This window comes from Megascapheus bottae, chromosome 19 (genome assembly GCF_031878675.1).
Source record: "Megascapheus bottae isolate mThoBot1 chromosome 19, mThoBot2.hap1, whole genome shotgun sequence".
NCBI classification, from domain to species: Eukaryota; Metazoa; Chordata; class Mammalia; order Rodentia; family Geomyidae; genus Megascapheus; species Megascapheus bottae.
This window is the reverse complement of record NC_143527.1, coordinates 8349971-8377492: the sequence shown is the minus strand read 5'-3', so window position 1 is coordinate 8377492 and position 27522 is coordinate 8349971. Positions and strand designations below refer to the sequence as shown.

Below are 27522 nucleotides of genomic sequence, written 5' to 3'. Positions count from 1 at the left end.
AATCATTGATTTGAGGGACTAATTGGAACAGCGATCTGATTTTAATTTCCCCTGGTATTATTAATAAAATACAGGTGGAATACAGTGCACGCATGGCAAAAGAATAATTTCTGTTGTTCATCTGTTAAAGCTGGGAGCACTTACCTGTGTTTTGAGGGAAGCTGAAATGGTGGGGAGGCTGTCAGCTGATGCTGGCACAAGGAGAGTTTCTACATATGATTTATATATATATATATATATATATATATATATATAGAGAGAGAGAGAGAGAGAGAGAGAGAGAGAGAGAGAGAGAGAGAGAGCGCACCCTTTCTTGCCACTCCTGCCTTATCCTGTGAGTTTGTACTTCAAGTTATTCAGCTCAAGATTGCACCATCAGCACAACTTTCCCCATTGCGTGCATGAAAATTTGTAAGATAAGACAGTGCCAGCCCTCCCCCTCCAGCATGGAGCCCTGCCATGGCTGGGATGCACTGACTCATCCAGAATGCATGTGCCATCCTGTGCAGAACTCACAAGAAATCTCACTTCTCAGCTTGTTCACACATCCTCATTTCCATCCCTCTGTCTACCTCTGAGTCTTTACTGAGACTCTTTCTTCATGTGGATGTTGAATTTCCTTGAAGAGAACCTTGTGTGTGCCCACCTAACATTCCACTAAGCTGATTTCTGCCTACTGTGTAGTTCTGAAAGGGCTTGTTCTTTCTTTCAATCTTTCGTATGTACGACATATGAAAATACTTATAGTTCTACTGCAAAGGATATTGGACTAGAAAAATATTTCAGCAAATTGGATACAGAGTTTTATTGGTCCCCTGCCTCTGCTCAGAGTTCTTCCATTTTCTGTCCTGTTCTTTTTCATGTTATTTCTTCCAATAGCCATTTCAGAAGTTCATCTTTCTTCATGGACATGCTTTTGAGAAGAAAAGAAATTGGAACAAACAGGGATCTTCTACACTTTCATATAAAAATTAAACAGAAAAACACATTGGACTGTTAGAATTCCATTATTTCTCTCTCAGTATTTCTCTGCCAATATTTCTTTGTCTGATTTCTTTGTCTGTCTTGAGAATTGGAGCCTGTAAAAAAAAATGCCTGTAGAAAATAATGGTAAGGGAAGGTGGATAGTGTTTTCACAATGGTATTGTCTTTTTCCTCTGAAGCATTTTTCTCCAAATACTCGTGGTTTTCTCAAAACTGAAGCAAACGTACTCTTTGATATCACCTGTAATTTATTTATTTATTTTTGTGGGTCATGGTGCTTGAACTCGGCCTGGGCGCTGTCCCTGAGCTCTCAGCTCACGGCTACCACCCTACCCTTGAGCCAAGTCTCACTTCCCATTTTCTAGAGGTTAATTGGAGAGAAGAGTCTCAGGTCCTTTGGTGCCTGGGCTGACTTTGAACCTTGATCCTCAGATCTCAGCCTCCTGAGTAGCTAGGATTCCAGGCGGGAGTCACTGTGTTCAGGCGGGAGTCACTGTGTTCAGCAAAATTGTTTCATTTTAAACAAAGCTTACCTTAATTGAAATGGAAGTGTTTCCATGCTTTGCTTTTCCTCGATCGGTTTCACGTTCCTGGTATATGACAGAGAGATGGTAACATCCTTACAGACATAGTCACAGAAGATTCAGCAATCCTTGATTTACATATGAACATTTCACAATTATGCTGATTGATTTGTCATGATGTTGCACCAACATTATCAGTTCCAGGAACCCAGGAATCAAAGACTAGTAACAAGCAAAAAATGAAACCAAAATCCCCAAACCCAAAGGAATTTGCATTTTCACAAAACATCCTGCTATTACTAATATTTTTTAGGTTGGTTATGAAATATTTCCTAAATTTTCCTGAGTCTTGATTTTCATTGAATGGTAGGAAGTGTTCTAAGCCCTGTTAAGGCAAAAGTAGTCATCTTTGTTGAGTTAAATAGGTCAGGGCACAGCATGTGTTCTCTCACACATGGATGTATAAAAATATAGGAAAACATATCCAGGGCCAATATGTTATGGTGTATTCTGGGGTGGATTGTCTGACTCTTTGTGAACAGTTACAAACAGACAATTACAAGCCAGAATTGTAGGGAGATAAATAAGTTTTCTTTGAAGAGAATTAGGGTTGAAGGAGGGATCAGAGAAATGAAGAGAAGGTGAACTGTAGGCATAATATTCAACCTAAGAGAACAGGACCAGGGAAGGTGAGGGTGGGTGTCACTGGAGCTGATGGGAGAAGAAGGAAATGGAAAGCCCTTTGCACAGCTATTTGAAGATAGCAATAGAGAAGATCATATTTTATTCTTCGTTCTTGTCAAGTATATCCTTATGACTATGTATAAACATTGATTAGTGGAACAGATTTTGGAAGTATCAAGCATTGCACTCTCTGGTAGTTATTCTATTCCTTTTGATTCAGTGCAATAGTAGGTATGTAAACGTAGGTACATAATTGGCTCTGAACAAATAACCAGTTTTCCCTTTTAATTTCTCTGGGGAATGGGGAGACCAATCCTGATGTATTAAAAATTAACTGAATTTAAAAAATCAATCTCATCGCAAGTGTATGATGGAATAAAATCAGAAGGATAGTATCTCCCCAGCCCACCTCCACCATCCTCCCACCACACAAGATCCACATCCTTCTCTGTCATAGCTCAAGATTGAACTTGTGCATTTACTAGTCACTTATAACTCCCTCTTTGGGTAGTTTTGTTTCATTATGAAGACTTCAATAAATATACTCTTTGTCCTTCTCTCCCTTTCTCTTTTATTATCTGAATCAAGGCAGTCACCTTATTTTTTCCTCAACTGCATCTTACCTCCCTCCACCACTCGGGCCCCATACATACACCAGAAACTCAAGAAACATGGCCTCATTTTTTCCTACAGCCATTTCTACCTGTTGTTTCTTTCCTGTCTTCAATTCCTGTTCTGCTTTCTGACTGCACAAAATAAAAAACTTCAGTTTACCAGATAACTTCTCTTACATTACTTTTTTAATATTTGCTAAGTAATCTATCTTCTTCCCATTCTCCCAGAGTTTTCCTTTTCCTCCTACCTGCTGCCAGCATTTCAGTGACTTCAAAACTTTCATTGGATGGTTCATAAACGTATTTTACACCTCTTTTTTGGGTAAATTTCCTCTTTCGTGATTTCCTTTTCTTCTTTCCTCTTCTTCGCAATAATCTTTCTGTACCTGAATGTTACGTGTAGAGCATTCAATGGAACATAATTGATATAGGGTACTTTTAAATCTTTAAAGAGCAAATTGCACATTTGTCTCAAGAGATCCTGAAAGATATATGAGGATGGACCATTAGGCTGATGCACCGTGGGCCCAATCCAACGAGGGAAAACAGCACACTGTAAGTTGTCCTGAGGATGTGAAGAACTTGTAATCACTGTGCATTGTTATCTGGAAGTTGGTGCAGTATGAATTCAGCCCGGGATCACCACAGGACTGTCTAGAGGGGCTGAACCAGAGATATGAGTTTGCGGGTGTACACCAGTGTTATTATAACCAAAGGTGGAAACAACCCCTATGCTTCATGTATGGATCACCAGACATACATGGTAAGATACATAGATAAACACATATGCACACACAAAATATGCACCTTTAAAAATGATTAGAAAATCTTACACAGGGTCAAACAGGAAAAATTCTGAAAATGTTTTGTTAAGTAAAATATCTCAGAAGCAAAATGTGAATGACTCTGTTGCTCTGCAGGACCTAGAATAGTAGAATTCCTGGAGACAAAAGATAGCAGGGTTGTCCTGCTTGAAATGAAGAACGTTGTGGGGCCGGTGGTGAGGATGGTTGCACAACACATGGGTGTACTGAGAGCAGTGAAACTGTGCTGGAAAACGTAGGTGAAATCACAAAGCTGATATTATGCATATTCTATGGTCATCTAAAGGTATATACACGAGTGAGTTAGCAACAGCTTCCATAGAATGCCTTCTTGTTCTGAATTGAATCTTCTGACCTCGCTGTCTTTGTTGGCTCTCTTTCTTGAAATTTTTGTATTTAATTCTCTACATTCCCCTCCTTCCCACTGCCACTTGTTGCAAGCAGACATTTTTCAGTCATGTTATCCAGTGCCCTCCTCCCTCCTCAGATCGCCCAGGGTCACCTTTCAGCTCTAGTGGTTTGGACAGGAAACTCCACACATTGTCAGTGTGTCCTTTCCCCTTTCTCTTATGTGTGCAGCTCATTTAAATGAGGACTTTCTTCTTATTTGTTTTAATTGTTTCTGGATGGGAGCTTTACATTATTTTACTCAGTCCTTAAGGGAAAATTTATTCTATATCTTCTCATGAAGATGACCTGAGTTTCTGCCTTTCTTTGTGTGGCTCTGCTAACATTTCAGTAGAAGAGCTCCTATTCTTTAGAGTGCATTATCGTCTTCAGAGGGCATTTTTTCCCCCATATGCACCGGGTCTGGTGATAATCAGCAGTCTCTGGTTTCAGCTGCTTGGAGTTTTGATAAAAGCTTCTGAGGCCTCATTGTAACCCAGGGGTGGTTACATAGAGTGCTTGCTTCTAAGGGCTGTTGAGCTGAAAGAAAAAACAGCCTGGCATTGTCTAATAGAATTGCCAGGTTACAAGATGCTTGCTGTAGTAAACTGAGGCTATGAGGAACACAGGTGGGAGGTGGGAGAGTGGCGAGTGATGCTCATTTCCCCTTCAGAGTCACTCCTTCGACGTGGGCACTGTCCCTGAGCTCTTCAGCTCAAGGCCAAGCCCCACTTCCAGTTTTCTAGAGATTAATTGGAGATGGGAGTCTCAGGTCCTTTTGTACCTGGCATGGTTTTTAACCTTGATCCTTAGATCTCAGACTCCTGAATAGCTAGGATTACAAGCGAGAGCCAGCACACCCGGTTTAGACTCCTCCCTAAGCAAGAGCAGGGTGCCATGTTGTATAGTGCCTTGCCTAGCTACTAGTGTGTTTAACATAGGTAGGCAGTGTCCAGGTATGTGCCTGGAAAGACCTGAGACTGTTTTTAAAACAGTGAGTAGAAATAGGCTGGAGGCATGGATTAGTGGTAAGAGCATCTGCTTAGGAGGCCCAGGGTTATGAAAATTGAAACAAAGTGCTTTGGAGTCTAAAGTGATAATCTGAACTTTAATGGTGTGTGTGTGTGTGTGTGTGTGTGTGTGTGTGTGTGTGTGTGTACTTTTTTTTCAGTTTAGAGAATTTCATGACGAAAGACTTTCAAATGTAAAAATGTATTGTGACAGGGGCAAATTGTTTGGATGAAGCAGAAAATAATTCATTTTCAAGGTAAAAAAGAGAGACTTTAAAAGAAGGGACATTAATCTAGAGACACTGCATCCATATACTGCGTTGTTGAATGGCAAGTGCATTGTCAACTGTCCAAAAGAGATAGAGATAAAAATTAATTATAGCGCTTGGTGGGGTAATTTTGAGGGAATCCTGAGAGAAAATGAGGGAAAGATTGCCACTGTTTAAAAAGAAATGTGCTCATCACTAGACTTATGTAACTGTAAGCTCTCTGTTCATCTCCTTTACAAGAAAAATTTGAACAGACTCAAAGAATCTGTCTCTGAAGTGATTTCTTATGTGTATAAAGAATAAAAAAATATTACTCTAAAGATTAAAAAAGGAGGCCAGGAGTATGGCCTAGTGGCAGAGTGCTTTCCTAACATGCACCAAGACCTGGGTTCAATTCCTCGGCACCACATACATAGAAAAAAAGCTGCCCCTGAGGCTCAAGTGGTAGAACTCTGGCCTTAGGAATGTCCAAAGACAGTGCTCAGGCTCCAAGTTCAAGCTTAGGACTGGAAAAAAAAGAGTTAAAAAGGAGCCCTTAAAAGTATTGAATTTTAGATAAATTATATCTCTTCATTTTCATCTTCATTTTCCAAAAAACTGTTTGTTTTTAAAAATAGCAGCCTCCACACATTTACCAGAATGTGTATCCTTTGCAAATGTGTAGGTCACTCAAAAGAAAAAACAGATGATAAGTTAAAATGTGTAAGGAATATCTGGGTATTTTTTAAAAGAAGTAATGAGAATGCATGACGAATGATATTCGAGACTCTAGGGTCTTGATATCGAGGAGACTGAAAGCTGTGAGCTTTCAATTGCTGTCTGTGGCTGAACACAACAGCCAGTGATGACAGCGTGCCCAGCCTGCCAGTTCAGTCTTGTGCTCCCAGGCCTCTGGTCCCAAGACCCTTATATCATAGGACAAGTGTCAGCATTAAATGATAGAGGCCTAATCTGAGATATTGAATCAGGAGGCTGGGGCTCACACAGACAACAGCGAGTGACCTGAAAATGCAGAATATGGGAAGACCACAGACAGAATCAGAAACCCAGTCTTCTCCCATATGATCACCAAAATGCAGCTTTTCTGGAATCTGTAGATCAAATCGGCTTGTGCACAGTATTATATGATTCACAGTGTACCGGATCTTCATAATACTCCCACTGCTGTGCTCATTAGCAATCAGGGATGAAAAGTGTGTCCTGATGGGATTCTGGTGGACATGGATAATTGAGGTGTGCTGGGGAAACGTAACTGGAAACAGGAAACCTTGGCTGGGTGTGCTTGCCGCCCTAACTGTTCAGGAGGCTGAGATCAGAGGGTTGCAGTTTTAAAGCAACTGGAACTGGAAAGTCCATGAGACTCCTGTCTCCCATTCATGAAAGGAAAAGCCAAAAAGGAGCAGTGTCTCAAGAGGTAGAGTGTCAGCCTTGAACAAAGGAGCCAAGGACCACCACCAAGTCCCAAATTCAAGCTCCACCATCAGTACAATGATTTTAAAAAAGAAACCTTCCAGGCCTGGAGTTTGTCCTAGTGGTAGAGTGCTTGCCTGGCATGCATGAACACCCAGGCTGGATTCCTCAACATCACGTACATAGAACAAAGCTGGGAGTGGTGTTGTGGCTCAAGCAGTGGAGCTCTAGCCTTGAGAAAGCCCAAGGGACAGTGCTAAGGTCCTGAGTTCAAGCCCAGGACTTGCAAAAAAAAAAACCCAAAACCAAAAACCAAAAAAAACCAACAAAACCTTCCCTGAGTATAAAAAAAAGCAGATACAATACACTTCCTACCAGATTTCAAGCTAAGTGACAACTTGTCCTCAGGTAACTTGACATGGAAAATGCATTATTCATTTGTATTTCACTGTAGATTCTGCTAACAAATTCCTGCCTCCAAACATAGGCTTCCATTTTGAGGCAGGAAGTCATTGTGTCATGTGGCTTGTACTTTTTCAAAGGAAGAGGGAAACAGGGCACTATATGTGTTTTAACTTGATGAAGATGGCCTCTAATATTTCCCTTTAAAGTTACAAAGGTCTACAGAGTCTTCAAAGTGATTTAAAGGCCAGTTAATGTTTAGAATTGCCAATTATTTATTTTGCCAGTGTGGGGCTTGAACTCAGGGCCTGATCACTGTCCTTGGACTTTTCTCGAGGCTGAAACTCTCTCCCTTTGAGCCATAGCACCACTTCCAGGTTTTTTCTATGTATGTGGTGCCAGATCTTCTTGCATGCTAGGCAAATCACTCTACCACTAGGCTATACTCCCGGCCCTTAGAATTGCCAATTACAAAAAATAGTCTCTTAAAAGGATGAAGAAAAATATTTCTTCCTGTATTTGCAATAGAGAATTTGTCTCTTGTTCTAAGCTTCTGTTTTTCATTGCCAACTTGACATTGGCACTGTGTCTTTTTATTTAGCAAAACAGTCCATTGCAACAGAGTTAATACCCAATCATAGTAACTCATTCACCTACTTTTGTACTACAATAGGCATTCAGATATTTTCAGTTTTGGTTTTCTATGCTACAAATACTTTTGTTTCCTTTATGACTACTTATTAACTTGAAGTGGAATTGCCAGATGCTTGGTAGACAGTTTTCAAGTTGCATTTGGAAGTAAAGTGTAGTAGTGAATCTTTGTAGACAGTAGTAATCAAGTATAATGACAGAGTATTCTCCTTCAATATGAATCACATGTATTTCCAGTATTCTTATTTACACATGCTTTGTTTTCCTGGAATGTTGGTAGTGCATTAATGCAGTGCAAGGTAGTCCTAGCTATATGAGTAAAATTGAATTAGTTATCTTTTGTTGTTGTTGGTTGTGGGGTCTGGGTGCCTTTCCTATTTTTTGTTTTTGCACAAGGCTAGCACTTTCCCACTTGGAGCTACAGTTCCCCTTCCAGGTTTTAAATGGTTAATTGGATGAGTAATCTCACAGAGGCTTTTCTGTCCAGGCTGGTTTTGAACCTCTGTCCTCAGATCTCAGTCTCCTGACAACCTAGGATGGCAAGTATGAGCCACCAGTGCCTAGAGCTAGTTAACAGTACTGTCAATTTCATTGATTGTTTTTGACAAGGATGTGTATTCACCTAAGTCCAGACACAAATGATAACCAACCACTTATAGTAGAGTCATCAAACCATTCAAATTTCCTCTCTTTTGTTTTTCTTTTCACAGTGGTTCTTGTGTTTGAACTCAGGGCCTGTACTTGCCAGGCATCTCTATGACTAGAACCACCACTCTAGCCATTCTTTCTTTTGCTGCATTTTCTGAGCAGGGTTTTGCATTGATACCTAAGATGATGCGGTTGGTAATACTCTTATTTTTGCTTCTTATTTAGTTGGTATAATACTACAGTCAATTTTGTTGGTTGAGAGCTCAGGAAATGTTTTGGCTAAGCTAGGCTCAAATTATGAGCCTTTTGATCTTTGCCTCTAGGAGTTAAAGCGGTGAATTACTGTGCCTGTCTGTTTTTTCTTGAATATTCCTCCAGAGTCAAATCGCATGTATATAAATAAATACATGTACATAGCCTAGTATTCTTTTTTCATATATTTTTATTGTAATTAATAGAAGGGTTACATGATATTTGCCAGATAGATGGTGCATTAATTCCCATACATTGATACCCTTTCACATGTCTTGGAGCTTATTATTCTTAAAACAATAAATGACATCACAGTCTGTACGGTGAGATACTCTCTTTTCTTTACATGAATTTATTGATAAATTGATAAGTTGATAAATAGCTGTTATGTTTGTTTTTGTTTACCTTTCAAAATTGATTTTTTCAGCATTTCAACTTGATTCTCGATTTGAAATTTAGACAGCTATATTCTAATATGCTGCAAGCGTAATCTGGTTTTATTTTCTTAATAACCTTCCATGGATCACATACTATATCTTTTCACCTCAGTAACCATAGCTGCTCAGAGTCTATGATAATGGACAAACTCAGCAAGCACGTGTTCAATATGGGGTCTGCTAGCTATGTGGGTATTGAGGAAGTAATTTATGACTAGAGAGATGAAAGAGTCCTACTCTTAATGTGGTTTAACCTTTTGATTGTAAATGATCACATGACTAGCCATTACTGCATTTTCTAATATGAAAATTATATGAAAACACTTTTTTAGGCAGATATCTTGGATAAGTCCATTTTGTCTTGTGTACTTCTAAGTTTCCTTTAGGCTGGGATTTAGCTCTGTGGTAGAGGGATTGCTCAGAATATAGAAGGCCAGTTCTCGTTTCAGTCCTCGGCATTACCATAAGCACATAAATACTTCTTCATTTAAAGCAATAGAAAATGAATTTATAAAACAGTCCATGTGCCTATTCCTCTATGCTCAGCAGGACTGCACTGGTTTTGAATTTTTCTCTCTGATGTATTCATCACTCAATTTTCTATGATGATATTGGTCCTGTGCATTTTCTTGATGTTCATGAAAGGCAAAGTATTTGATAAATGGAATGTCTTTATTTTATTGACACAATATTGTATAGAATCACATTGAGAAATATAGGAAGAATCTCAGATATATCCTAAGTTCAGTGAAATGAGAAGTGTAGGTAAATCAGATATTTGTCCTCTTCTAAAGATAAAATTTGATTTGATTTGTTTTATTTATAACAGAGCACAGAATCATTTTTCAAATTTACACGAATCAGTATTGATATATCACTTTATGCTAACATTGAACATTTTGCCTCAAGAGAATTTTTTTTTGAGAAAAACGGGAAGTGTATATATATGTGTTAAAAGGGAAAAATTAAGCAAACATGATCCTTCCACTGCTGAATTTTCATTGGTGCCTATGAAACTGGGAAGGAAAACAAAGAGAACCTGTTATCTTCAGCCACCAACTTACTGGGATAATTTTTGTGACCTTCTCCCCAAAGTAGGGACAAGGTCATTGTACTGAAGGGGAAGCAAATCTACCAAAGAAGAGGATATAGTTGTTCTTGTTCTCCTTGATAAAGAAGAGGAAGGGGTGATCACAGCAAAATTCTTCAACTACACGTGTTGATGTTCTACCAACAAGTACACCAGAGGCAGCTGCAGCCTCTGTTCCCTCCTCAGTCACCTCCACAAAGGACTGGTGCAGGGCCTTAGTCACCACCAGAGGCCCGTGTTGACTCATGCCTGACAGGTCGGCCTTCTGCCCATCGAACACATCCACCATCCCCAGGTGTTTCAATGTGTCCTCGAGGTCGTACTTCTTTTCCATCTTGAACCGAGGTAAGCACAAACGTAGTCTTATCTCAGACATATTCTGTGAACTTGTCCAGTCTAGTAGTTTGTCAGCAGTGAGTTTATCTTGAAGCTATAAGCATAGGGGAAAACTGTAGTAACTATGAGCTATAGATCTTTAGCACCTCTTACAAATGAACAGAATAGGTGGGAAATCGTTAGCAAAAAATGGAATGCACAGATCATTCAACTTATCAAATTGTATTCGAATAACCAAAAAGTCCTGACTGCATAACCATAGATATTTTACAGTATTCTATATATTAGTTATTATATGCTATTATTACGCATCGCCTACTGTTATATGTTTGCTTGACATAATTTTGAACATATCACACATTGCTCTAATTTACTTTCTCAATCAAAGTTAAACTGTCTACTAGTATCATCAATTCATAGTACACATGGAACTCCAATTTAATTACCATGTGTTCTGAGCTAAAAGTTTGACAGCCAGAGATGAAACATTGTTTCTCATTTTGTATTTTTCATTATTCTGAGGCACCTTGTTGTGAAAGCTGGTTTACATTGTATCTTATTAAAGAGGACCTGGGGTGGGGACAAGTTTACCTTCTGCAGTCCATCAACCTCACTGGGCAGCAGCACAACCATACTAAGCTCTTTGCCCTTGTAAGGTATTTCCAGGATCTTGACCTGCTCATCTTCCAGCGATGCAAATTTGAAACGTTCAGTTTGTTTCATCATCTTCACAGGTGTGCTCACATCCTGTAAAAATTAGGGTGTCCAAAACCCAGTCATATAGAAGAGGCAAGAGAAGGACCGGGAGTTTGGCCTAGTGGTTAAAGTGCTTGCCTAGCATGCCTGAAGACCCAGGTTCGATTCCTTGGTACCACATACATAGAAAAAAGCTGGAAGTGGTGCTGAGGCTCAAGTGGTAGAGCTCTAGCCTTGAGAAAGGCCAAGGACAGTGCTCAGGCCCTGAGCTCAAGCCCAGGACTGGCAAAAAAAAAAAAAAAGAAGAGGCAAGAGAGAATTTTTTTTGAGATGCTTTCTATATCCTTATCTTTGAAAGAGCCGAGACAGGAATTTCATAAGGTAGAGACAACGGTTTCTTCAGATGTTTATTTATTTTCGTACATTTGTGCTGGTGGTGAGTTTTGCACTCAGATCCTTGTGTTGCCCCAGGGCTGTTATGCCTATGACCAGCCCTCTACCATATTGAGTCACAGCTCAACTTCAGGTTTTTGAATGTACTAACTGGAGATAAGAGTATCATGGGAATTTTTGTGTCCAGGCTGGCTTTAAGCCATAACCCTCCTGAGATGCTAGGATTACAAGTGTAAACTACTGATGGCAAGCTCTTCAGACATTTCTCATGAAGTATATATATCAGAATGAAGTGCTTAAAGATAGCCTTGACATATACTATTTGAACTTTCTATGAACATCCCATAAAATAGGCTTAAACTTGTATTTTCCACTTAAAACTACACTCTATGACTTTAAAAAAACATAGTAGTTACCTTGTTCAGCCAAAAGGTTCCCTCTTCAGTGTTTTCCTTTGGAAACTCCTGATCCCACTTCCCTTTGAAATAGATTGCATTCACCAGAACCAAGACGGTGTTTGAGCCAATACTATCGACAGGAAACAGGTCCTTGATTTTTTCTGCAAGGGAAAGAATGTAAAGTCCTGTCACACGAGGTACAAGTGGTCTGTCTGGAAAAGGCTGTGGGAAAGTTCACAACTGATCACTAATTCATCATCAAAGTCACTATTTTGGGACTCAATTGCCTGTTTACCAAGTGCAACCATCTTTATGGTGCTAGCCTGGGATGGAGGCAGAAATTCTTCTGTGATAAAGCAAGATGGTCTATCTAGAGGTGAGCACAGTCATTTCACACTGAAAACTGACAAACATTTTATGTCTACTCTGCCAACTTCCTCCCTTAGCCGTTTCTACATTCCTTTTGGTTTGTTTAGATGTTGGGGCTTGAACTCAGGGCCTGTGCACTGTCCTTGGGCTTTCTCAAGGCTACAGCTCTACCACTTGACCCTCAGCACCACTTCCGGCCTTTTTCTATGTATGTGATACTGAGGAATTGAACCCAGGTTTTTGTGTATGCTAGGCAAGCAATCTACCATGAGGCCAAACTCCTGGCCCTTTTCGTTGTTGTTGTTTTTTGGTTCTTATATATTTATAATCAAAGGAAAGGATAATATGATAGCTCTGATTTGGACTTATACGATGCACAATCACTGTCATCAAGGGCCAAATCTTCTGGTTCCTTTAATTCTGTCTACATTCCTTGAACCACACAACCATCTGCAGGTCTTCCCCCTCCTCCTCCTCTCCACCCCATCTCCAGGTCCTTCCCCAGTGCTCCCATACATGTCATGCCTGTGTGCCTTCCCAGTCTACTCAAAAGTGTTCCTGCAATGGACAGTCCTGTGGAACTCTACCATTTGTCTGGCTTTCCACCCAGGTGTTAATCTTCTTCCGGCTTTCTTGTGCTTTGTGTAGAAAATCAAGTGACTCCACACTGGCTAGGTAAAATTTCTTCACATTGTCTAGATATTCCTTTGAGATGAAAATTAAGAAAGGAGAAATGATTATTGCATGCAGTATCAAGTTCATGATAAGCAGCAATGCAGACCATGAACCTATTCACTCTTTCCTGAATATGTAAATCTTAACACAAATGCCACACAGGTGGTGAGAGAGGGAAACAAAGGTTTCAGAAAAAAGGAACTTACTGAAGGTGAATGTTATTTGACCAGGGAGAACAGACAAAGAATCAAAGGTAGGTACAATGAGTATCAATTTGTACAGTTGGTGACATGTTTCTCTGAAGGAGATGCATTGTTCCTGAGAGTTCTGACTAGTAAATTTGAAATTTGTCCTTATCACGTTGCACACATCTCCAGTTCAGGAACACAATGTTTCCAGCAATGTCCCCCGCTTTCTTTAGGGATGGATAGAAGTGTCTACACATTCCAGAAACCTCATGCTCATGAAACATTTCTCTCCAAATCATCCCAGTACCAGTTCAGTAATAGCATTTCATAACATGCTCTGTTTCCACATACCTTATTCCCTCCTCAGACCTTCCTGTGTCCATACTTGACCAGGCACTGTCTGCTTCTGGGCCACTGCAGTGGGGATGAGTTGTGGCAACAGAGCAAGCATTCCTCATGCCAGCCAGTCCTCCTCACTCTCTCCCACGTGGCCATTCAGGAAAGGGGAACCCAGGATGCAGAATGAAGGTGTACAGGGACAGGTAGAACTTACCTGCAGAAACTGAAAAGTCTTTCCTCCATAAAGACAGTTGGCAGTCTTTAGCTCGAATGTATCAGTGGGTTTGTTTAGTTCTGTCAGCAGCTTTTGAAACTGTTGATTTACAGTTTCTGACTCTTCAGCCTGCAGCATTAGAAAGGATGCCCATTGTATTAGGTTCTCACTTAAATACTGATCAAAATGAGCAATACCTAAATGTCAGTAACTTCATAGATTAGTTTTGTGTTACTTCTTTATAATTGCAATATATTTAACCTTACATACTCTAAATATTTCTTCTTAGCTTCAGCCTCTTCATGGAAATTCTTCTTCCAGCTCTCATGCACTTAATTCTAGTCTCTCTCATGTAAACTAATTAGGGAAAGCCACTGGGTTCCTTCCCTGGTTTTATGAAGTAGAGCTCCCCAGCTGAACTCTCAATACAGAAGAACCATATTGCATTTCCAGCAACCATTAACAATGTAGTAATGGTGAAGTTTGGTCCATTTAAACACATTATAGTGTGGGAGTCTGTTGAATTTTCTGTGGGTAAAAACTTACATTTGTTGGCCAATATATGTACATGTGGCTGGTGGATTTTTCCTGTATGTAATCTACGTGCTGAGTAATCATCCTTTGATTACCTCTAAGGTTAGTCTTATTGAGATGAGATAGAAAATCCCAGAAATTAAAGAACAATTCTTCTAAGGTACAAATTAGCAGAAGCATGTTTCATATCTAAGCTTTTCTGAAACTGGGACTTCCTATTTTTTTAGCTAAGAGTTTTGCACTGTTTCATAATAGACCAATATATATGCTAGTGACCCTACCCTCTAATATCTTTGAACTCTTTATAATTCCTCTTGATCCTATCACATTAAATATTTTAGTTATACTGTGATTATGATCCTCATTTTTCATGTTGTAAGCATAACTTTTACTCTCAGTTATTCTTGACAACATGGCAGTCACTGTTGAATTGTTGTTTTTTAACCCCTGGTTTACTGAGGTGAAGTCAGTGAGACTCAGAGAAGTTGTGTCTTGTTCCAGTAAAACCCTTGTGAAAATTGGTAGAGGAACCTGGGCCTGGCCTGTTCAGTGCCATTCCCAAGTTCTTTTTTTTTCTTTTTTTGGGTCACAGGGCTTGAACTCCAGGCCTGGTCTCTGTTTCTGACCTCAGCTATAGGCTATTGCCCTACCTTTGTGACTGGGCATTGGACCTTAGCTCTTGAACTCATGGTTATGGCCACTTCCGGTTTACTGTTGGTTAATTGGAGACAAGCGTCTCACGGTGTTTAGTTCCCAGGCAGGCTTTGAACTATCATCCTCAAATTCCAGCCTCCTGACTAGCTAGGGTTACAGGCATGAGCCACCATACCCAGCAACTACATTCTTAAGTGCACAGAAATGTTGTGGGACTCACATGACATGCAGTTAACTTTGCTTTCTCTCCTGTGATTTCATTGAAGTGAAGGACCTGAAAGACACAAGACCCAGAAGAAGAACACTTCACTCTAAAGGCAAAGGAATGAATAAAACCATTGTGTCAACATTCATGAAAACTAACATGAACAAAAAATAATTTCCAGTCTTTAGGGAATGGAATTGGTCTTCAAAAACAAAACAAAACAAGAAAACCACTCAGCAAACCTGGTTTTATTAACAGCGACTTCAAAAATTTTGTTCACCATGCCACCCTTGAATTGAAACAATCCACCAGTAACAGTAGTCTGCACATTTCAAGCCCTCTCTGTCATTTTAGCATCTGTGATAGGACATCCCAGCTCCGAAAGCACACGCAGGCACATGAAAGGACATGGGGAAGAATGTGGAGGTCACACAGTTGTAGGGGTGCCTTCTTGGCATCTCTATCCTCGCTTAGCCAACACAGAAAGGCACAGAGCACAGACAGAGGTCAACAGAAGGGCACACCTACTTCCTCTATCTCCTGTGCAGTGTTTCCTCTGGCCCCTAAGAGGACCACTGACAAGGCAGAAGAGATGCTGAGAGGGGAGAAGAAGGCATTGTCTGCTGATGTCCCCAAGTTCCGGAGAAAGTCCACCATGAACTTGGTGTTTGCTTCGCTGAGGGCATTCATGGTGAGCGTGAGGAGATCTGCAGCTCCTAGAGAAAGGGAAGATGGGGTCTTTTTAGAATGGAGGAAGTGAGCCGAAGCCCTACTCTCTCATGAAATTTCTTCAAGGAAGTAACATATCTGCGTGTGGGATTCTGGCCATGAAAGCCTTTGTTTTCTTCCCCTTCTAAGACTTCTATAAGGGACATATATAAATCTTCTACTCAAAAGTTTATGAAAGGAGCGCTAGAACAGAATTCCTGTAAACAAATAATTGAACGTTGTTGCATTTTCTCTTTATCATAGTGTGTGGTAAGTGGTTGGGGTAGAAAAATTTATCCAGAATGCCATGATGAACACTTCTGTGGATCCCATCCAGCCACTTGTCCAAACTCCTCTTTGGATTTTCTTTCGAGGCTCTCTTCCTAGCAACATGCCCACATACTCGTTAAAATGCATTTGTTTTCTTGGAATTCAGATATTGAGTTGAGGGACTAAGTGGACCAACAATTTATTTTACTTTCCCCTGACACGATAAATAAAACACAGATCAAATAAAGTACATAGAGGGCACAAAAGCAATTTCCGTTGTTCATCTGTTAAAGCTGGGAGCGCTTACCTGTGTTCTGAGGGAAGCTGACGTGGTGGGGAGGCTGTGCGCTGATGCTGGCACAGGCAAGATTCTACATATGGTATTTATAGATCCCCTCCTGCCACTCCTGTCCTGTCATGTGAGTTGGTACTTCAAGAAATTCAGCTCAAGATTGCACAATCAGGCCAGAATATGAAAATTTGTGAGGAAAGACAGTGCCAGCCCTCCCCCTCCAGCGGGGAAGTGATAGCCCTGCAATGGCTGGGACCCACTGACTCATCTGGAATGCAAGTCCCATCTTGTCTAATACCATTTGCAATAAATCTCACTTCTCAGCCTCATACACCCTCAACTCCATCCCTATGTACACCTCTGATTCAGACTTTTTAAAATTTAGATATTGAAAGGCTTTCAGCAGAATGCTGTATGCACACACTCCACTAAGCTGACATTTGCCTACTTTTTAGTTCTGAAATGATTTGTGCTTTCTATCAACTTTTCATACCTAAACACATATGAATGAAAATACATTCTCTTCCAAAGGGTATTGGGAAAAGGTGTCTCAGCAAATTGAATGCAAGGTTTTGTAGTTATGTTTTTTTCATATATTTTTATTGTAAATAATAGAAGGGTTATATTATATTCACCAGATATAAGGTGCATTACTTCACATACATTGATATGCTTTCTCATGTCTTGGTCCCCATTTCCCTCCCCAACCCCCGCCCCTCATCTTGTTTTCCCCCCTTGCCTATCCGATTTCAAATAACCAAATGCTCATATATAGAATGTATTAGATAACAAGATGAAATACTGTAACAATATGAGATAACCAAGGGACAGCAAAAGAGATGAGAGATAACATAATACAGTAAGGACAACAATCACTCATTATATGGCTTTTGTTTCTATATCCTGGAGGTCCTTTCATTTAGGGTCAGACTATATGGCCTTATGTTTCTAGGTTTTGTTCTATTGTAAATCTGTGCTAGGAGAGCCCAAGGTTTCTACTGATCATGACAAATGAGGGAAACCATTGAGCCTATGTTCCTTTGAGTCTGGTTTACTTCACTTAGTATTATTTTTTTCTAAGTCTTTCCATTTCCTTACAAATGGGGCAATGTCATTTTTTCTGATTGCAGCATAGAATTCCATTGTGTACAAATACCACATCTTGTTGATCCACTCATCAACTGAGGGGCATCTGGTTTGGTTCCATATCTTTGTTATGCATAGCAAATAGTGCTTCAATGAATATTGTTGTGAACACCAGGTTTTATTGGACCCCTGCCTGTACTCCAAAGTTATACCTTTTCCTGACCAGTCTCCTTTCATGGTAACTCTTCCTGCAGCCATCTTAGAATATGTTCATCTTTCTCTATTGACATGGTATTGACAAGAAGAGCAATTTGGCAAATAGGGATCTTCTACTTTTTCACATAAAAATGAAACAGAAAAACCTTGGGGCTGTTAGAATCATAAATTTCTCTGTCATCATTTCTCGGTCAGTATTTCTTTGTCTGATTCTCTGGCTTGAGATTTGTGACTGTAAAAATTGCTTGTAGTAAATAATCATAAAAGGAGGTGGGGTAGTGTCTTCATACTAGAATTAAGTTCTTTTTCTCATAATCCTTCTTCTCCAACTACCATGGGTTTCTGGAAACTGACTGTGAAGCAAATGTACTTTAAGATATCATCAGGAATTTATTTAAATTTAGATGGAGCTTGTATTCATTGAGATGAGAAATGATTCCATGCTTTTCTTTTCCCTGACCCTGGGGCAGGTTCCTGGAACTGATTAGAGATGAGTGAAACATCCTTACTTGAGTAGTCACAGGAGACCAGCAATCCAGGGTTTGCTTATGAACACTTCACAATTATGGCTATTGATTTGTCATGAAGTTACACCAACTTTATTTGTTCCAGGAACCCAGGAATAAAGACCTAGTAAGAAGTGCGGGAAAAAAAACTCCCCAGGAAGTTGCATTTTCACAAAACACCCTACTATTACTAATGTCTTTATAGGTTGGTTATGACATATTGCCTGAATTTTTCCTGAATCTTGATTCTCAGTGAATAGTAGGAAGTTTTTTAAGCATTATTAAATTGTAAAGCAAAATTAATAATTCTTACCAAGTTAAGTAATTCAGGCCACAGCAGGTTTTCTCTCCTATGTGGAGGTTAGACCTCAAGGGTAAACATATAGGACAGCATATTCAGGGCTATCATGGTATGGTTTATTCTGGGATGGGTTTCCTGATAGAATCTTTGTGATCAATTAAAAACAAACACTTAAAAAACAATTTTAAGGAGATAAAACCAGTCTTTCTTGGAAATGAGAGTCTAAGGGAGGAGAGCAGACAAATGAAGATAAGAATAGTGGAGAAATGCAGTCATAATATTCAACCTACGAGAACAGGCCCAGGGAAGGAGTGGGTGGCACTGGCGTTGATAGGAGTAAGAAGGAGATGGAAACTCCATTGCACAAGTATTTGATGATGACAATAGAAAAGACAGTGCTTATTCTTCCTTCTTCTCAAGTATATCCATATGAATATGTGGAGAAAACTGATTCGTGGAAAAGATTTTTAAAGTATCAACCATTACACAATGTGCCTGCTTTTCTATTCCTTAGGATTTTAGTACAATTGTAGGTATGTAAAAGTCTGTACATAATAACCTCAGAACAAATAACCAGTCTTCCTTTTAATTTCTTCGGGGGAGGGAATGAACAATTCTGATGTGTTTTAAAAAACAAACAAATTTCCAGGAATCAATCTCATAGCAGTGCATGATGATGGAATAAGAACAAAATCATACTATCTCCCCAGCACCACTTCACCATTCTCCCATCACACAGGACCCACACTCTTCTGTCATAACTCAGGGTGAAACTTATGCCTTTACTGGTCACTTGTAACTCTTCTGGGTAGTTTTGTTTCATTATGAAGACTTCACTGTAAATGATTTCCTTCTCAAGAACTATCCCTTTCTCATATAATATCTGAAGAATGGTTTTTCCCCACCAACTGTAGGTCCTTCAAACTTTTCTAAACTACTTTTTCCCTCTCCACCCATGGGATACATACATATACCAAAAATACGGAAAACATGGCTTCTTTTATTCCTACAGCCACTTCTACCTGCTGTTCCCTACCTGTCTTCAATTCCTGCTCTGCTTTCTGACCACACACAAAACACACCATGCATACATACTATCTCTTACATTACTTTTGAATATTTTCTAAGTCATTCATCTCCTTCCTGTTCTCTCAGAGTTTTCATTTTCCTCCTACCTGCTGCAAGGATTCCAGTGACTTCAAAGCTTTCATTTGAAGGCTCAAAAATGGCATCTCATCCGTATTGTATTTTACATCTCTTTCTTCGGTAAAGTTCTTTTGTGAATCCCTTTCCTATTGTCCTTTGTTTCAGAATATTCTTTCTTGAATGTTATGTGTATAACAACCAATGGAACACATTTGATAGAAGATACTTTAAAATCTTCAAAGAGCAAATTGCACATTTGTCTCAAGGGATCATGAAAGATATATGAGGATAGACCATTAGGCTGATGCACTGTTGGCCCAACTCCCACTAGAGTGGTAGTCACTGGAGAACAGCACACTGTAAGTTGTCCCGAGGATGTGAAGAAATTGGAATCTCTGTGCATTGTTATCTGGAAGTAGGTGCAGTATGCCTGAAAATCAGCATGGAATCGTCTGGATACAGTGGCTCGTGCCTGTAATCCTAGCTACTGAATAGGCTGATACCTGAGGATCGTGGTTTAAAGTAAGCCTGGGCATTAAAGAACATTGTGTTCTAAGCTGCAGTTAATCACTAGAAAACAGGAAGTGAGGCTGTGGCTCACTGTAGCCTTGAGCTGAAGAGCTCAGGGACAGCCCCAAGCCCAGAGTTCAAGACCACCCCCCCCCAAAGATCAGCACAGAATCACCACAGGACCTGGGAGTTCTCCTTTCTGTGAGTACACAGAGGAGCTGGACTGGAGATGCAGATTTGTATGTGCACACCAGTGTCACTATAACCAAGGGTGAAGACAACTCCCATGGTTTATGTGTGGACCACCACACACACATGGTAACAAACATACAGACATAGACAACACACACATACACACACACACTATGTATCTTTAAAAATGATTAGAATATCTGATACAGGATCAACCAGGATACGTTCTAAAAATGTTTTGTTGAGTAAAATATCCCAGAAGCAAAATGTGAATGACTCTGTTGCTCTGCAGGACCTAGAATAGTAGAATTCCTGGAGACAAAAGATAGCAGGGTTGTCCTCACGCCTGGGGATGGGTGAATGGGGAAATATTATGTAATAATGGACACAGAGCCTCTGCTTGAAATGAAGAACGTTGTGGGGCCGGTGGTGAGGATGGTTGCACAACACATCGGTGTACTGAGAGCAGTGAAACTGTGCTGGAAAACGTAGGTGAAATCACAAAGCTGATATTACGCATATTCTATGGTCGTCTAAAGGTATATACACGAGTGAGTTAGCAACAGCTTCCATAGAATACCTTCTTGTTTTGAATTGAATCTTCTGACCTCGTTGTCTTTGTTGGCTCTCTTTCCTGAAATTTTTGTATTTAATTCTCTACATTCCCCTCCTTCCCACTGCCACTTGTTGCAAGCAGACATTTTTCAGTCATGTTATCCAGTGCCCTCCTCCCTCCTCAGATCGCCCAGGGTCACTTTTCAGCTCTAGTGGTTTGGATAGGAAACTCCACACATTCTCAGTGTGTCCTTTCTCTGTTCTCTTCTCTGACATTTTCTGTCCAGATCCTTTAACTGAGGCTTTTCTTCTCATTTATTTTAATAGTTTTCCATGGGGGCTTTATATTATTTTACTCAGTCCTTAGGGAAAAATTTATTCCATAATTTCTTATCAAAAAATGACCTGAGTTTCTGCCTTTGTTTGTGTGGGTCTGCTAACATTTCAGTAGAACAGCCTCTGTTCTTTAGAGTGCATTAATGTCTTCAGAGTGCATTTATTATTTTTTTCCATATGCACCAGATCTGGCAAAAACCAACAGTGTCTGGTTACAGCTGATTGGAATTTTGATGAAAGCTTCTGAGGTCTCATTATTCATGTGGTACCAAGGCTTTGACCCAGGGATTTGTGCATGCTGGGCGAGCACTCTACCACTAGGTGTTCTTCTACCCTTGAGTCTGCTATTTTGCTTCGCATGTATTTAGTGTAGAAAGTGATTACACCACACCTAGTTTTCTTAGTTGAGAGCTTAGGAAGCTTTTTGGCTAAACTAGTCTGAAATTATGAGCCTCTTGACTTCTGCCTCTTGGAATTAGAGGGGTGAATCACTGTGCCTGGATTTTGTTTTTCTGTATACTCCTCCAGAGATAGATTTCATGCATGTACACAGATACATGTACATAGCTTATTATTCTTTTTTTCATATATTTTTTTATTGTAATTAATAGAAGGGTTACATGATATTTGCCAGATAGATGGTGCATTAATTCCCATACATTGATACCCTTTCACATGTCTTGTTCCCCATTTCCTTCCCCCCACTCCCACCCCTCATCTTGTTTTCCCCCCTTCCCTATCCAATTTCAAATAACCAAATACAAATATATCTGATATATCAGGTAACAAGTGAGATACTGTAACAATATGAGATAACCAAGGGACAGCAAAAGAGATGAGAGGTAACATAGTACCTTAAGAACAACAATTATTCATTATATGGCTTATGGTTCTGTATCCTAGAGATCCTTATTATTCTTAAAAAGACAAAATGACTTCGTAGTCTGTAAGGTGATATACTTTCTTTTTGTAAAAATGTGTTTATTGAAAAACAGCTGTTATGTTGGATTTTTATTTACCCTTTAAATGCCAATCTTGCAGTACTTCCTAGTCAACCTGATTCTCCATTTGAAATTTAGATAGCTATATTTTAGTGTGATAGAGAAGTAATCTGGTTTTGTTTTATTGAGTCTTCCAAGGAGTACACACTAGATCTTATCACCTCAGTAACCATAGCTGCTCAAAGTCTATGCTGATGGAAAATACAGTAGCACATGCTCAGTATGGGGGCTGCCAGCCATGTGGGTATTGAAGAAGTAATTTATCACTAGTGAGATAAAAGGGTCTTCCCGTAACTCTAAATGATCACATGACTAGCCATTTCTGCATTGTACAGTACAATATTCCAGGGATGTCTCACGAGATTTACTAACATGAAAATCATAAGAAAACATTTTCTTAGGCAAATATTTTGGACAAGTCCATTTTGTCGTGTTGTATAATTCTAAGTTTTCTTTAGGCAGGGATTTAGTTCAGTGGTAGAGAGCTTGCTCAGAGTATATAACGAAAGCCAGTGCTGGTTTCAGTTCTCTGCATTACAATAAGTACACAAATATTTCTTCATTTAAAGTAATATAAGATAAATATAGAAAATAGGCTATATGTTCCTCTGAAGGAGATGCTTTGTTCCTGAGAATTCTGACTAGTAAATTTGAACTTTGTCCTTATCACGTTTACACACATCTTCAGTTCAGGAACATAATGTTTCCAGCAATGTCCCCCACTTTCCTTAGGGAGGGATACAAGTGTCTACACATTCCAGAAACTTCATGCTCATGAAACATTTCGTTCCCAATTCTCCCAGTACGAGTTCAGTAATGGCATTTCATGACATGCTGTTTCCAGATGCCTTCTTCCCTCCTCAGACCTTTCCTGTGTCCATACTTGGCCAGGCACTGTTGACATCTGGGGCACTGCAGTGGGGATGAGTTGTGGAGACAGAGCAAGCATTCCCCATGTCAGCCAGTCATCCTCACTCTCTCCCAGTGGCCATTCAGGAAAGGGGAACCCAGGATGCAGAATAAAGGTGTAAAGTGGCAGAAGATCTTACCTGAAGAAATTGAAAAGTCTTTCTCCATAAACACAGTTGGCAGTCTTCAGCTATCAGTGGGTTTGTTTAATTCTGTCAACAGCTTCTGATATTGTTGATTTATAATTTATTTCTCTTCAGCCTGCAGCTTCAGAGAGGATGCTCCTTGAATTAGACTGTCTCTTGAATACTGAACACATGAGCAATACCTAAATGTCAATAACTTCATAAATTAATTTTGTGTTACTCCTTTATAATTGCAATACATTTAACCTTACATACTCTGAATATTTCTTCTTACCTTCAGCCTCTTCATGGGAATTCTTCCTCCTGCTCTCATGCACTTTATTCTAGTCTCTCTCATGTTAACTAAGGATGGTAAGCCACTGGGTTCCTTCCCTGGTTTTATGAATTAGAGCTTTCCAGCTGAACTCTCAGTTTAGTACAAAGAACCCTATTTCATTTCCAGCAAACATTAAAAATGCAGTTATGGTGAAGTTTGGTTCATTTAAACATGTTATAACATAAAAGTCTGTTCTACTTCCAGGTGGGAGAATCTTACAAGTATTTGTTAAACATAATGTATGGGTCTGGCCTTTGTGGATTCTCTATGTACAAAATCTATGTGCTGAGTAATTCTTTGATTACTTCTACGTTTAGTCTAATTTAGATGAAGATAAGAAATCCCAGAAAAGTAAAGTACTATTCTCATAAGACAAAAACTAGCAGAAGCAAGTTTCACAGCCAAGCTTATCTGAACTTGGCACCTTCTATTGGTTACCTGAGTGTCTTGCACTATATAACACTAGACCCATATATATGCTAGTGATCATTTCCCCTAACATCCTTGAAATTGTGGTGCTTCCTCTTTATCCTATCCTCTTTATCCTGAGTTAATTCACATTGAATTATTTTAGTTACCCTCCGATTATGACCCTAGTTTGTCGTGTTATAATCAAAATAATTTGTGTGTGTGTATGGAAGTTCCAGGCTTTGAACTCGGCCTCTGGGCTGTCCCTGAGCTCTTCAACACAAGGCTACCACCCTACCTTTGGGCCTGGGCTTTGTCCCTAAGCTCTTCAGCTGAAGGTTACCACCCTACCCTTGAGCCAAGTACCACTTCCTGTTTTCTAGAGGTTAATTGGAGATATGAGTTTCAGGCCCTTTTGTGCCTGGGCTGGCTTTGAACCTTGATCCACAGAGCTCAGGTTCCTGAGTAGTCAGGATTACTAGAGTGACCTACCACACCGGCTCATACTAGCTTTTACTATGAGTTGTTCTTGACAACATGGCTGCCTTTTAGCCCCTAGTTTCCTGAGGTGAAGTCGGTGGGACTCATAGCCGCTGTGCCTTACTTGAGTAAACCCCTTGTGAAGAGCAGTACAGGCACAGGGGTCCTGATTGTTCAGGGCCATCCCCACATCCTTAAGTGTTCAGAAATGTCCTGGGACTCACGTGAGCTGTAGTAGACTCTGGTTTCTCTCCTGTGAATTCACTGAAGTACCTGAAAGACACAGGGTGCAGATGAAGAGCACTTCACTTAGAAGGGCCAGGAATGAACATAAATGAAAACTAACAAGATAAGACTGATTCACAAAATGTAACAAAGTCTCCAAACTTTAGGGACTGAACTTGGTCTTTGAAAAAGAAATTCCACCCAGCAAACCTGGCTTGATGATAGGCTACTTCAAAGAATGTTCATCATCTATGATGTAAACACATCGGATGATATGGTCCTTGAATTCAGCCAGTGCACAGTAGTCTGCACATTTCAAGTCATCTCTGTTATTTTAGCAGCTGTGATAGGACATCCCAGCTCCCAAAGCACACCCAGGCACACGAAAGGACATGGGGAAGAATGTGGAAGGTCACACAGTTGTAGGGGTGCCCTCTTGGCATCTGTATCCTTGCTTAGCCAACACAGCAAGGCACAGAGCACAGACAGAGGTCAACAGAAGGGCACACCTACTTCCTCTATCTCCTGTGCAGTGTTTCCTCTGGCCCCTAAGAGGACCATTGACAAGGCAGAAGAGATGCTGAGAGGAGAGAAGGCATTGTCTGCCGATGTCCCCAACTTCCCGAGAAAGTCCACCGTGAACTTGGTGTTTGCTTCACTGAGGGCCTTCATGGTGAGCGTGAGGAGATCTGCAGCTCCTAGAGAAAGGGAAGATGGGGTCTTTTTAGAATGGAGGAAGTGAGCTGAAGCCCTACTCTCTCATGAAATTTCTTCAAGGAAGTAACATATCTGCATGTGGGATTCTGGGCATGAAAGCCTTTGTTGTCTTCCCTTTCTAAGACATATAAGGGACATAAGGGACATATATAAATCTTCTACTCAAAAGTTTATGAAAGAACCGCTAGAACAGAATTCCTGTGAAAGAATAATTGAATGTTGTTGCATTTTCTCTTTATCATAGTGTGTGGTAGGTGGTTTGAGTAGAAAAATTTATCCAGAATGCCATAATGAACACTTCTGTGGATCCCATCCAGTCACTTGTGCAAAGCTCCTTTCTGGTTCTCTTTTTCATTCCAGGCCGTCTTGTTGCCAACATGCCTACTTACTAGTAAAAAACTGTATTTGTTTCTTTGAAAATAGTTATTGATTTGAAGGACTAATTGGCCTAAAGACCAGATTTTATTTTCCCCTTATATGATAAATAAAATACAGATGAAATAAAGTTCATGCATGACACAAAAGTAATTTCTGTTGTTCAGCTGTGACAGCTGGGAGCACTTACCTGTGTTCTGAGGGAAATATGTGGGGGGGAGGCTGTGTGCTGACGCTGGTACAAGGATAGATTCTACATATGAGATATATATCATATATATCACATATATGATACATATATACATACATATATATCATATATATATGGCACCCTTTCCTGCCACTCCTGCTCTATCCTGTGAGTTGGTACTTGAAGAAATTCAGTTTAAGATTGCACCATCAGCACAGCTTTCACCATGTAGAGTATGAAAATTTGTAAGATAAGCCAGTGCCAGCCTTCCCCCTCCAGCAGGGAAGATGAGCCCTGCCATGGCTGGGATCCACTGACTCATCCAGAATGCATGTGCCATCCTGTCCAGAATTCATAAGAAATTTCACTTTTCTGCTTGTTCACACATCCTCAACTCCATTCCTCTGTATACCTCTGAGTCTTTACTATGACTCTTTATGTGGATGTTGAATTTCCTTCAAGAGAACCTTATGTGCGCCCACCTAACATTCTACTAAGCTGATTTCTGCCCACTGTGTAGTTCTGAAAGGGCTTGTTCTTTCTTTCAATCTTTCATAATACCTGCATGCATGTATTTATACATATATATAAAGTATTTATAGTTCTAGTCCAAAAGATATTGGACTAGAAAGGACACAATGTTTTATTGGTCCCCTGCCACTCTCCAGAGTTCTGTCTTTTTCTATCTTGTTCTTTTCCACATTTCTTCTTCCCACAGTCATTCCAGAATAAGTTCATCTTTCTTCATGGACATGCTTTTGACAAGAAGAGTAATTGGAACTTTTCCTGTTTTATATAAAAATAAAACAGGAAAAAGTTTGAGCTGTTAGGATGCCAATATTTTTCTCTATATATTTCTCTGTTAGTATTTCTTTGTCTGATACTCTGTTTTCCTGAGAATTGGAGCCTGCAAAAATTCATGTAGGAAATAATGTTAAGAGAAGTTTGGTGGTGTTTTTATGCTAGTATTTTTAAGACTTTTCCTCTGAAGCCTTCTCCAAATGTGCATGGTTTTCTGGAAACTGAATGTGAAACAAATGTAGTGGTTGATATCATCAGGAATTTGTTTAAATTTAGAAAGAGCTTGCATTAATTGAGATGAGAGATGATTCAGTGCTTTGCTGTCCTCGATCTGCGGTGGATTCCTGGTATATGACAGAGATTATATCTTCCTTATATACATAGTAACTGAAGACTCAGCAATTCTTGGTGTGCATATGAACACTTCACAATTATGGGGACTGATTTATCATGAGGTTACACCAACTTTGTCAGTTCTGGGAATCCAGGAATACAAGACTAATAACAAGCAAAAAATGAAGGAAAAAGAAATCCCACAGGAAGTTCCATTTTGGCAAAACATCCTGCTCTTACTAACATCTTTCTAGGATGGTTATGACATATTGTCTGAATTTTCCTGAATCTTGATTGTCAGTGAATGGTAGGAAGT

General features: G+C 39.8%; 1 protein-coding gene across 1 annotated transcript; it reads right to left on the bottom strand.

The window, feature by feature from the left end:
• Positions 1-8875: 8875 nt before the first annotated feature.
• Positions 8876-25369, bottom strand: LOC150049594 (serpin B3-like). Its single transcript, XM_090352986.1, has 10 exons — positions 25304-25369; positions 24790-24838; positions 23356-23543; positions 15716-15903; positions 15203-15256; positions 13795-13923; positions 12966-13083; positions 12028-12170; positions 11114-11269; positions 8876-10616 (listed from the first exon to the last, which is right to left on the bottom strand). Exons 3-10 carry the CDS (start codon positions 23381-23383, stop codon positions 10203-10205), a joined length of 1230 nt encoding a protein of 409 aa, XP_090209112.1. The 5' UTR covers positions 23384-23543; positions 24790-24838; positions 25304-25369; the 3' UTR covers positions 8876-10202.
• Between the last annotated feature and the right edge of the window lie 2153 nt (positions 25370-27522).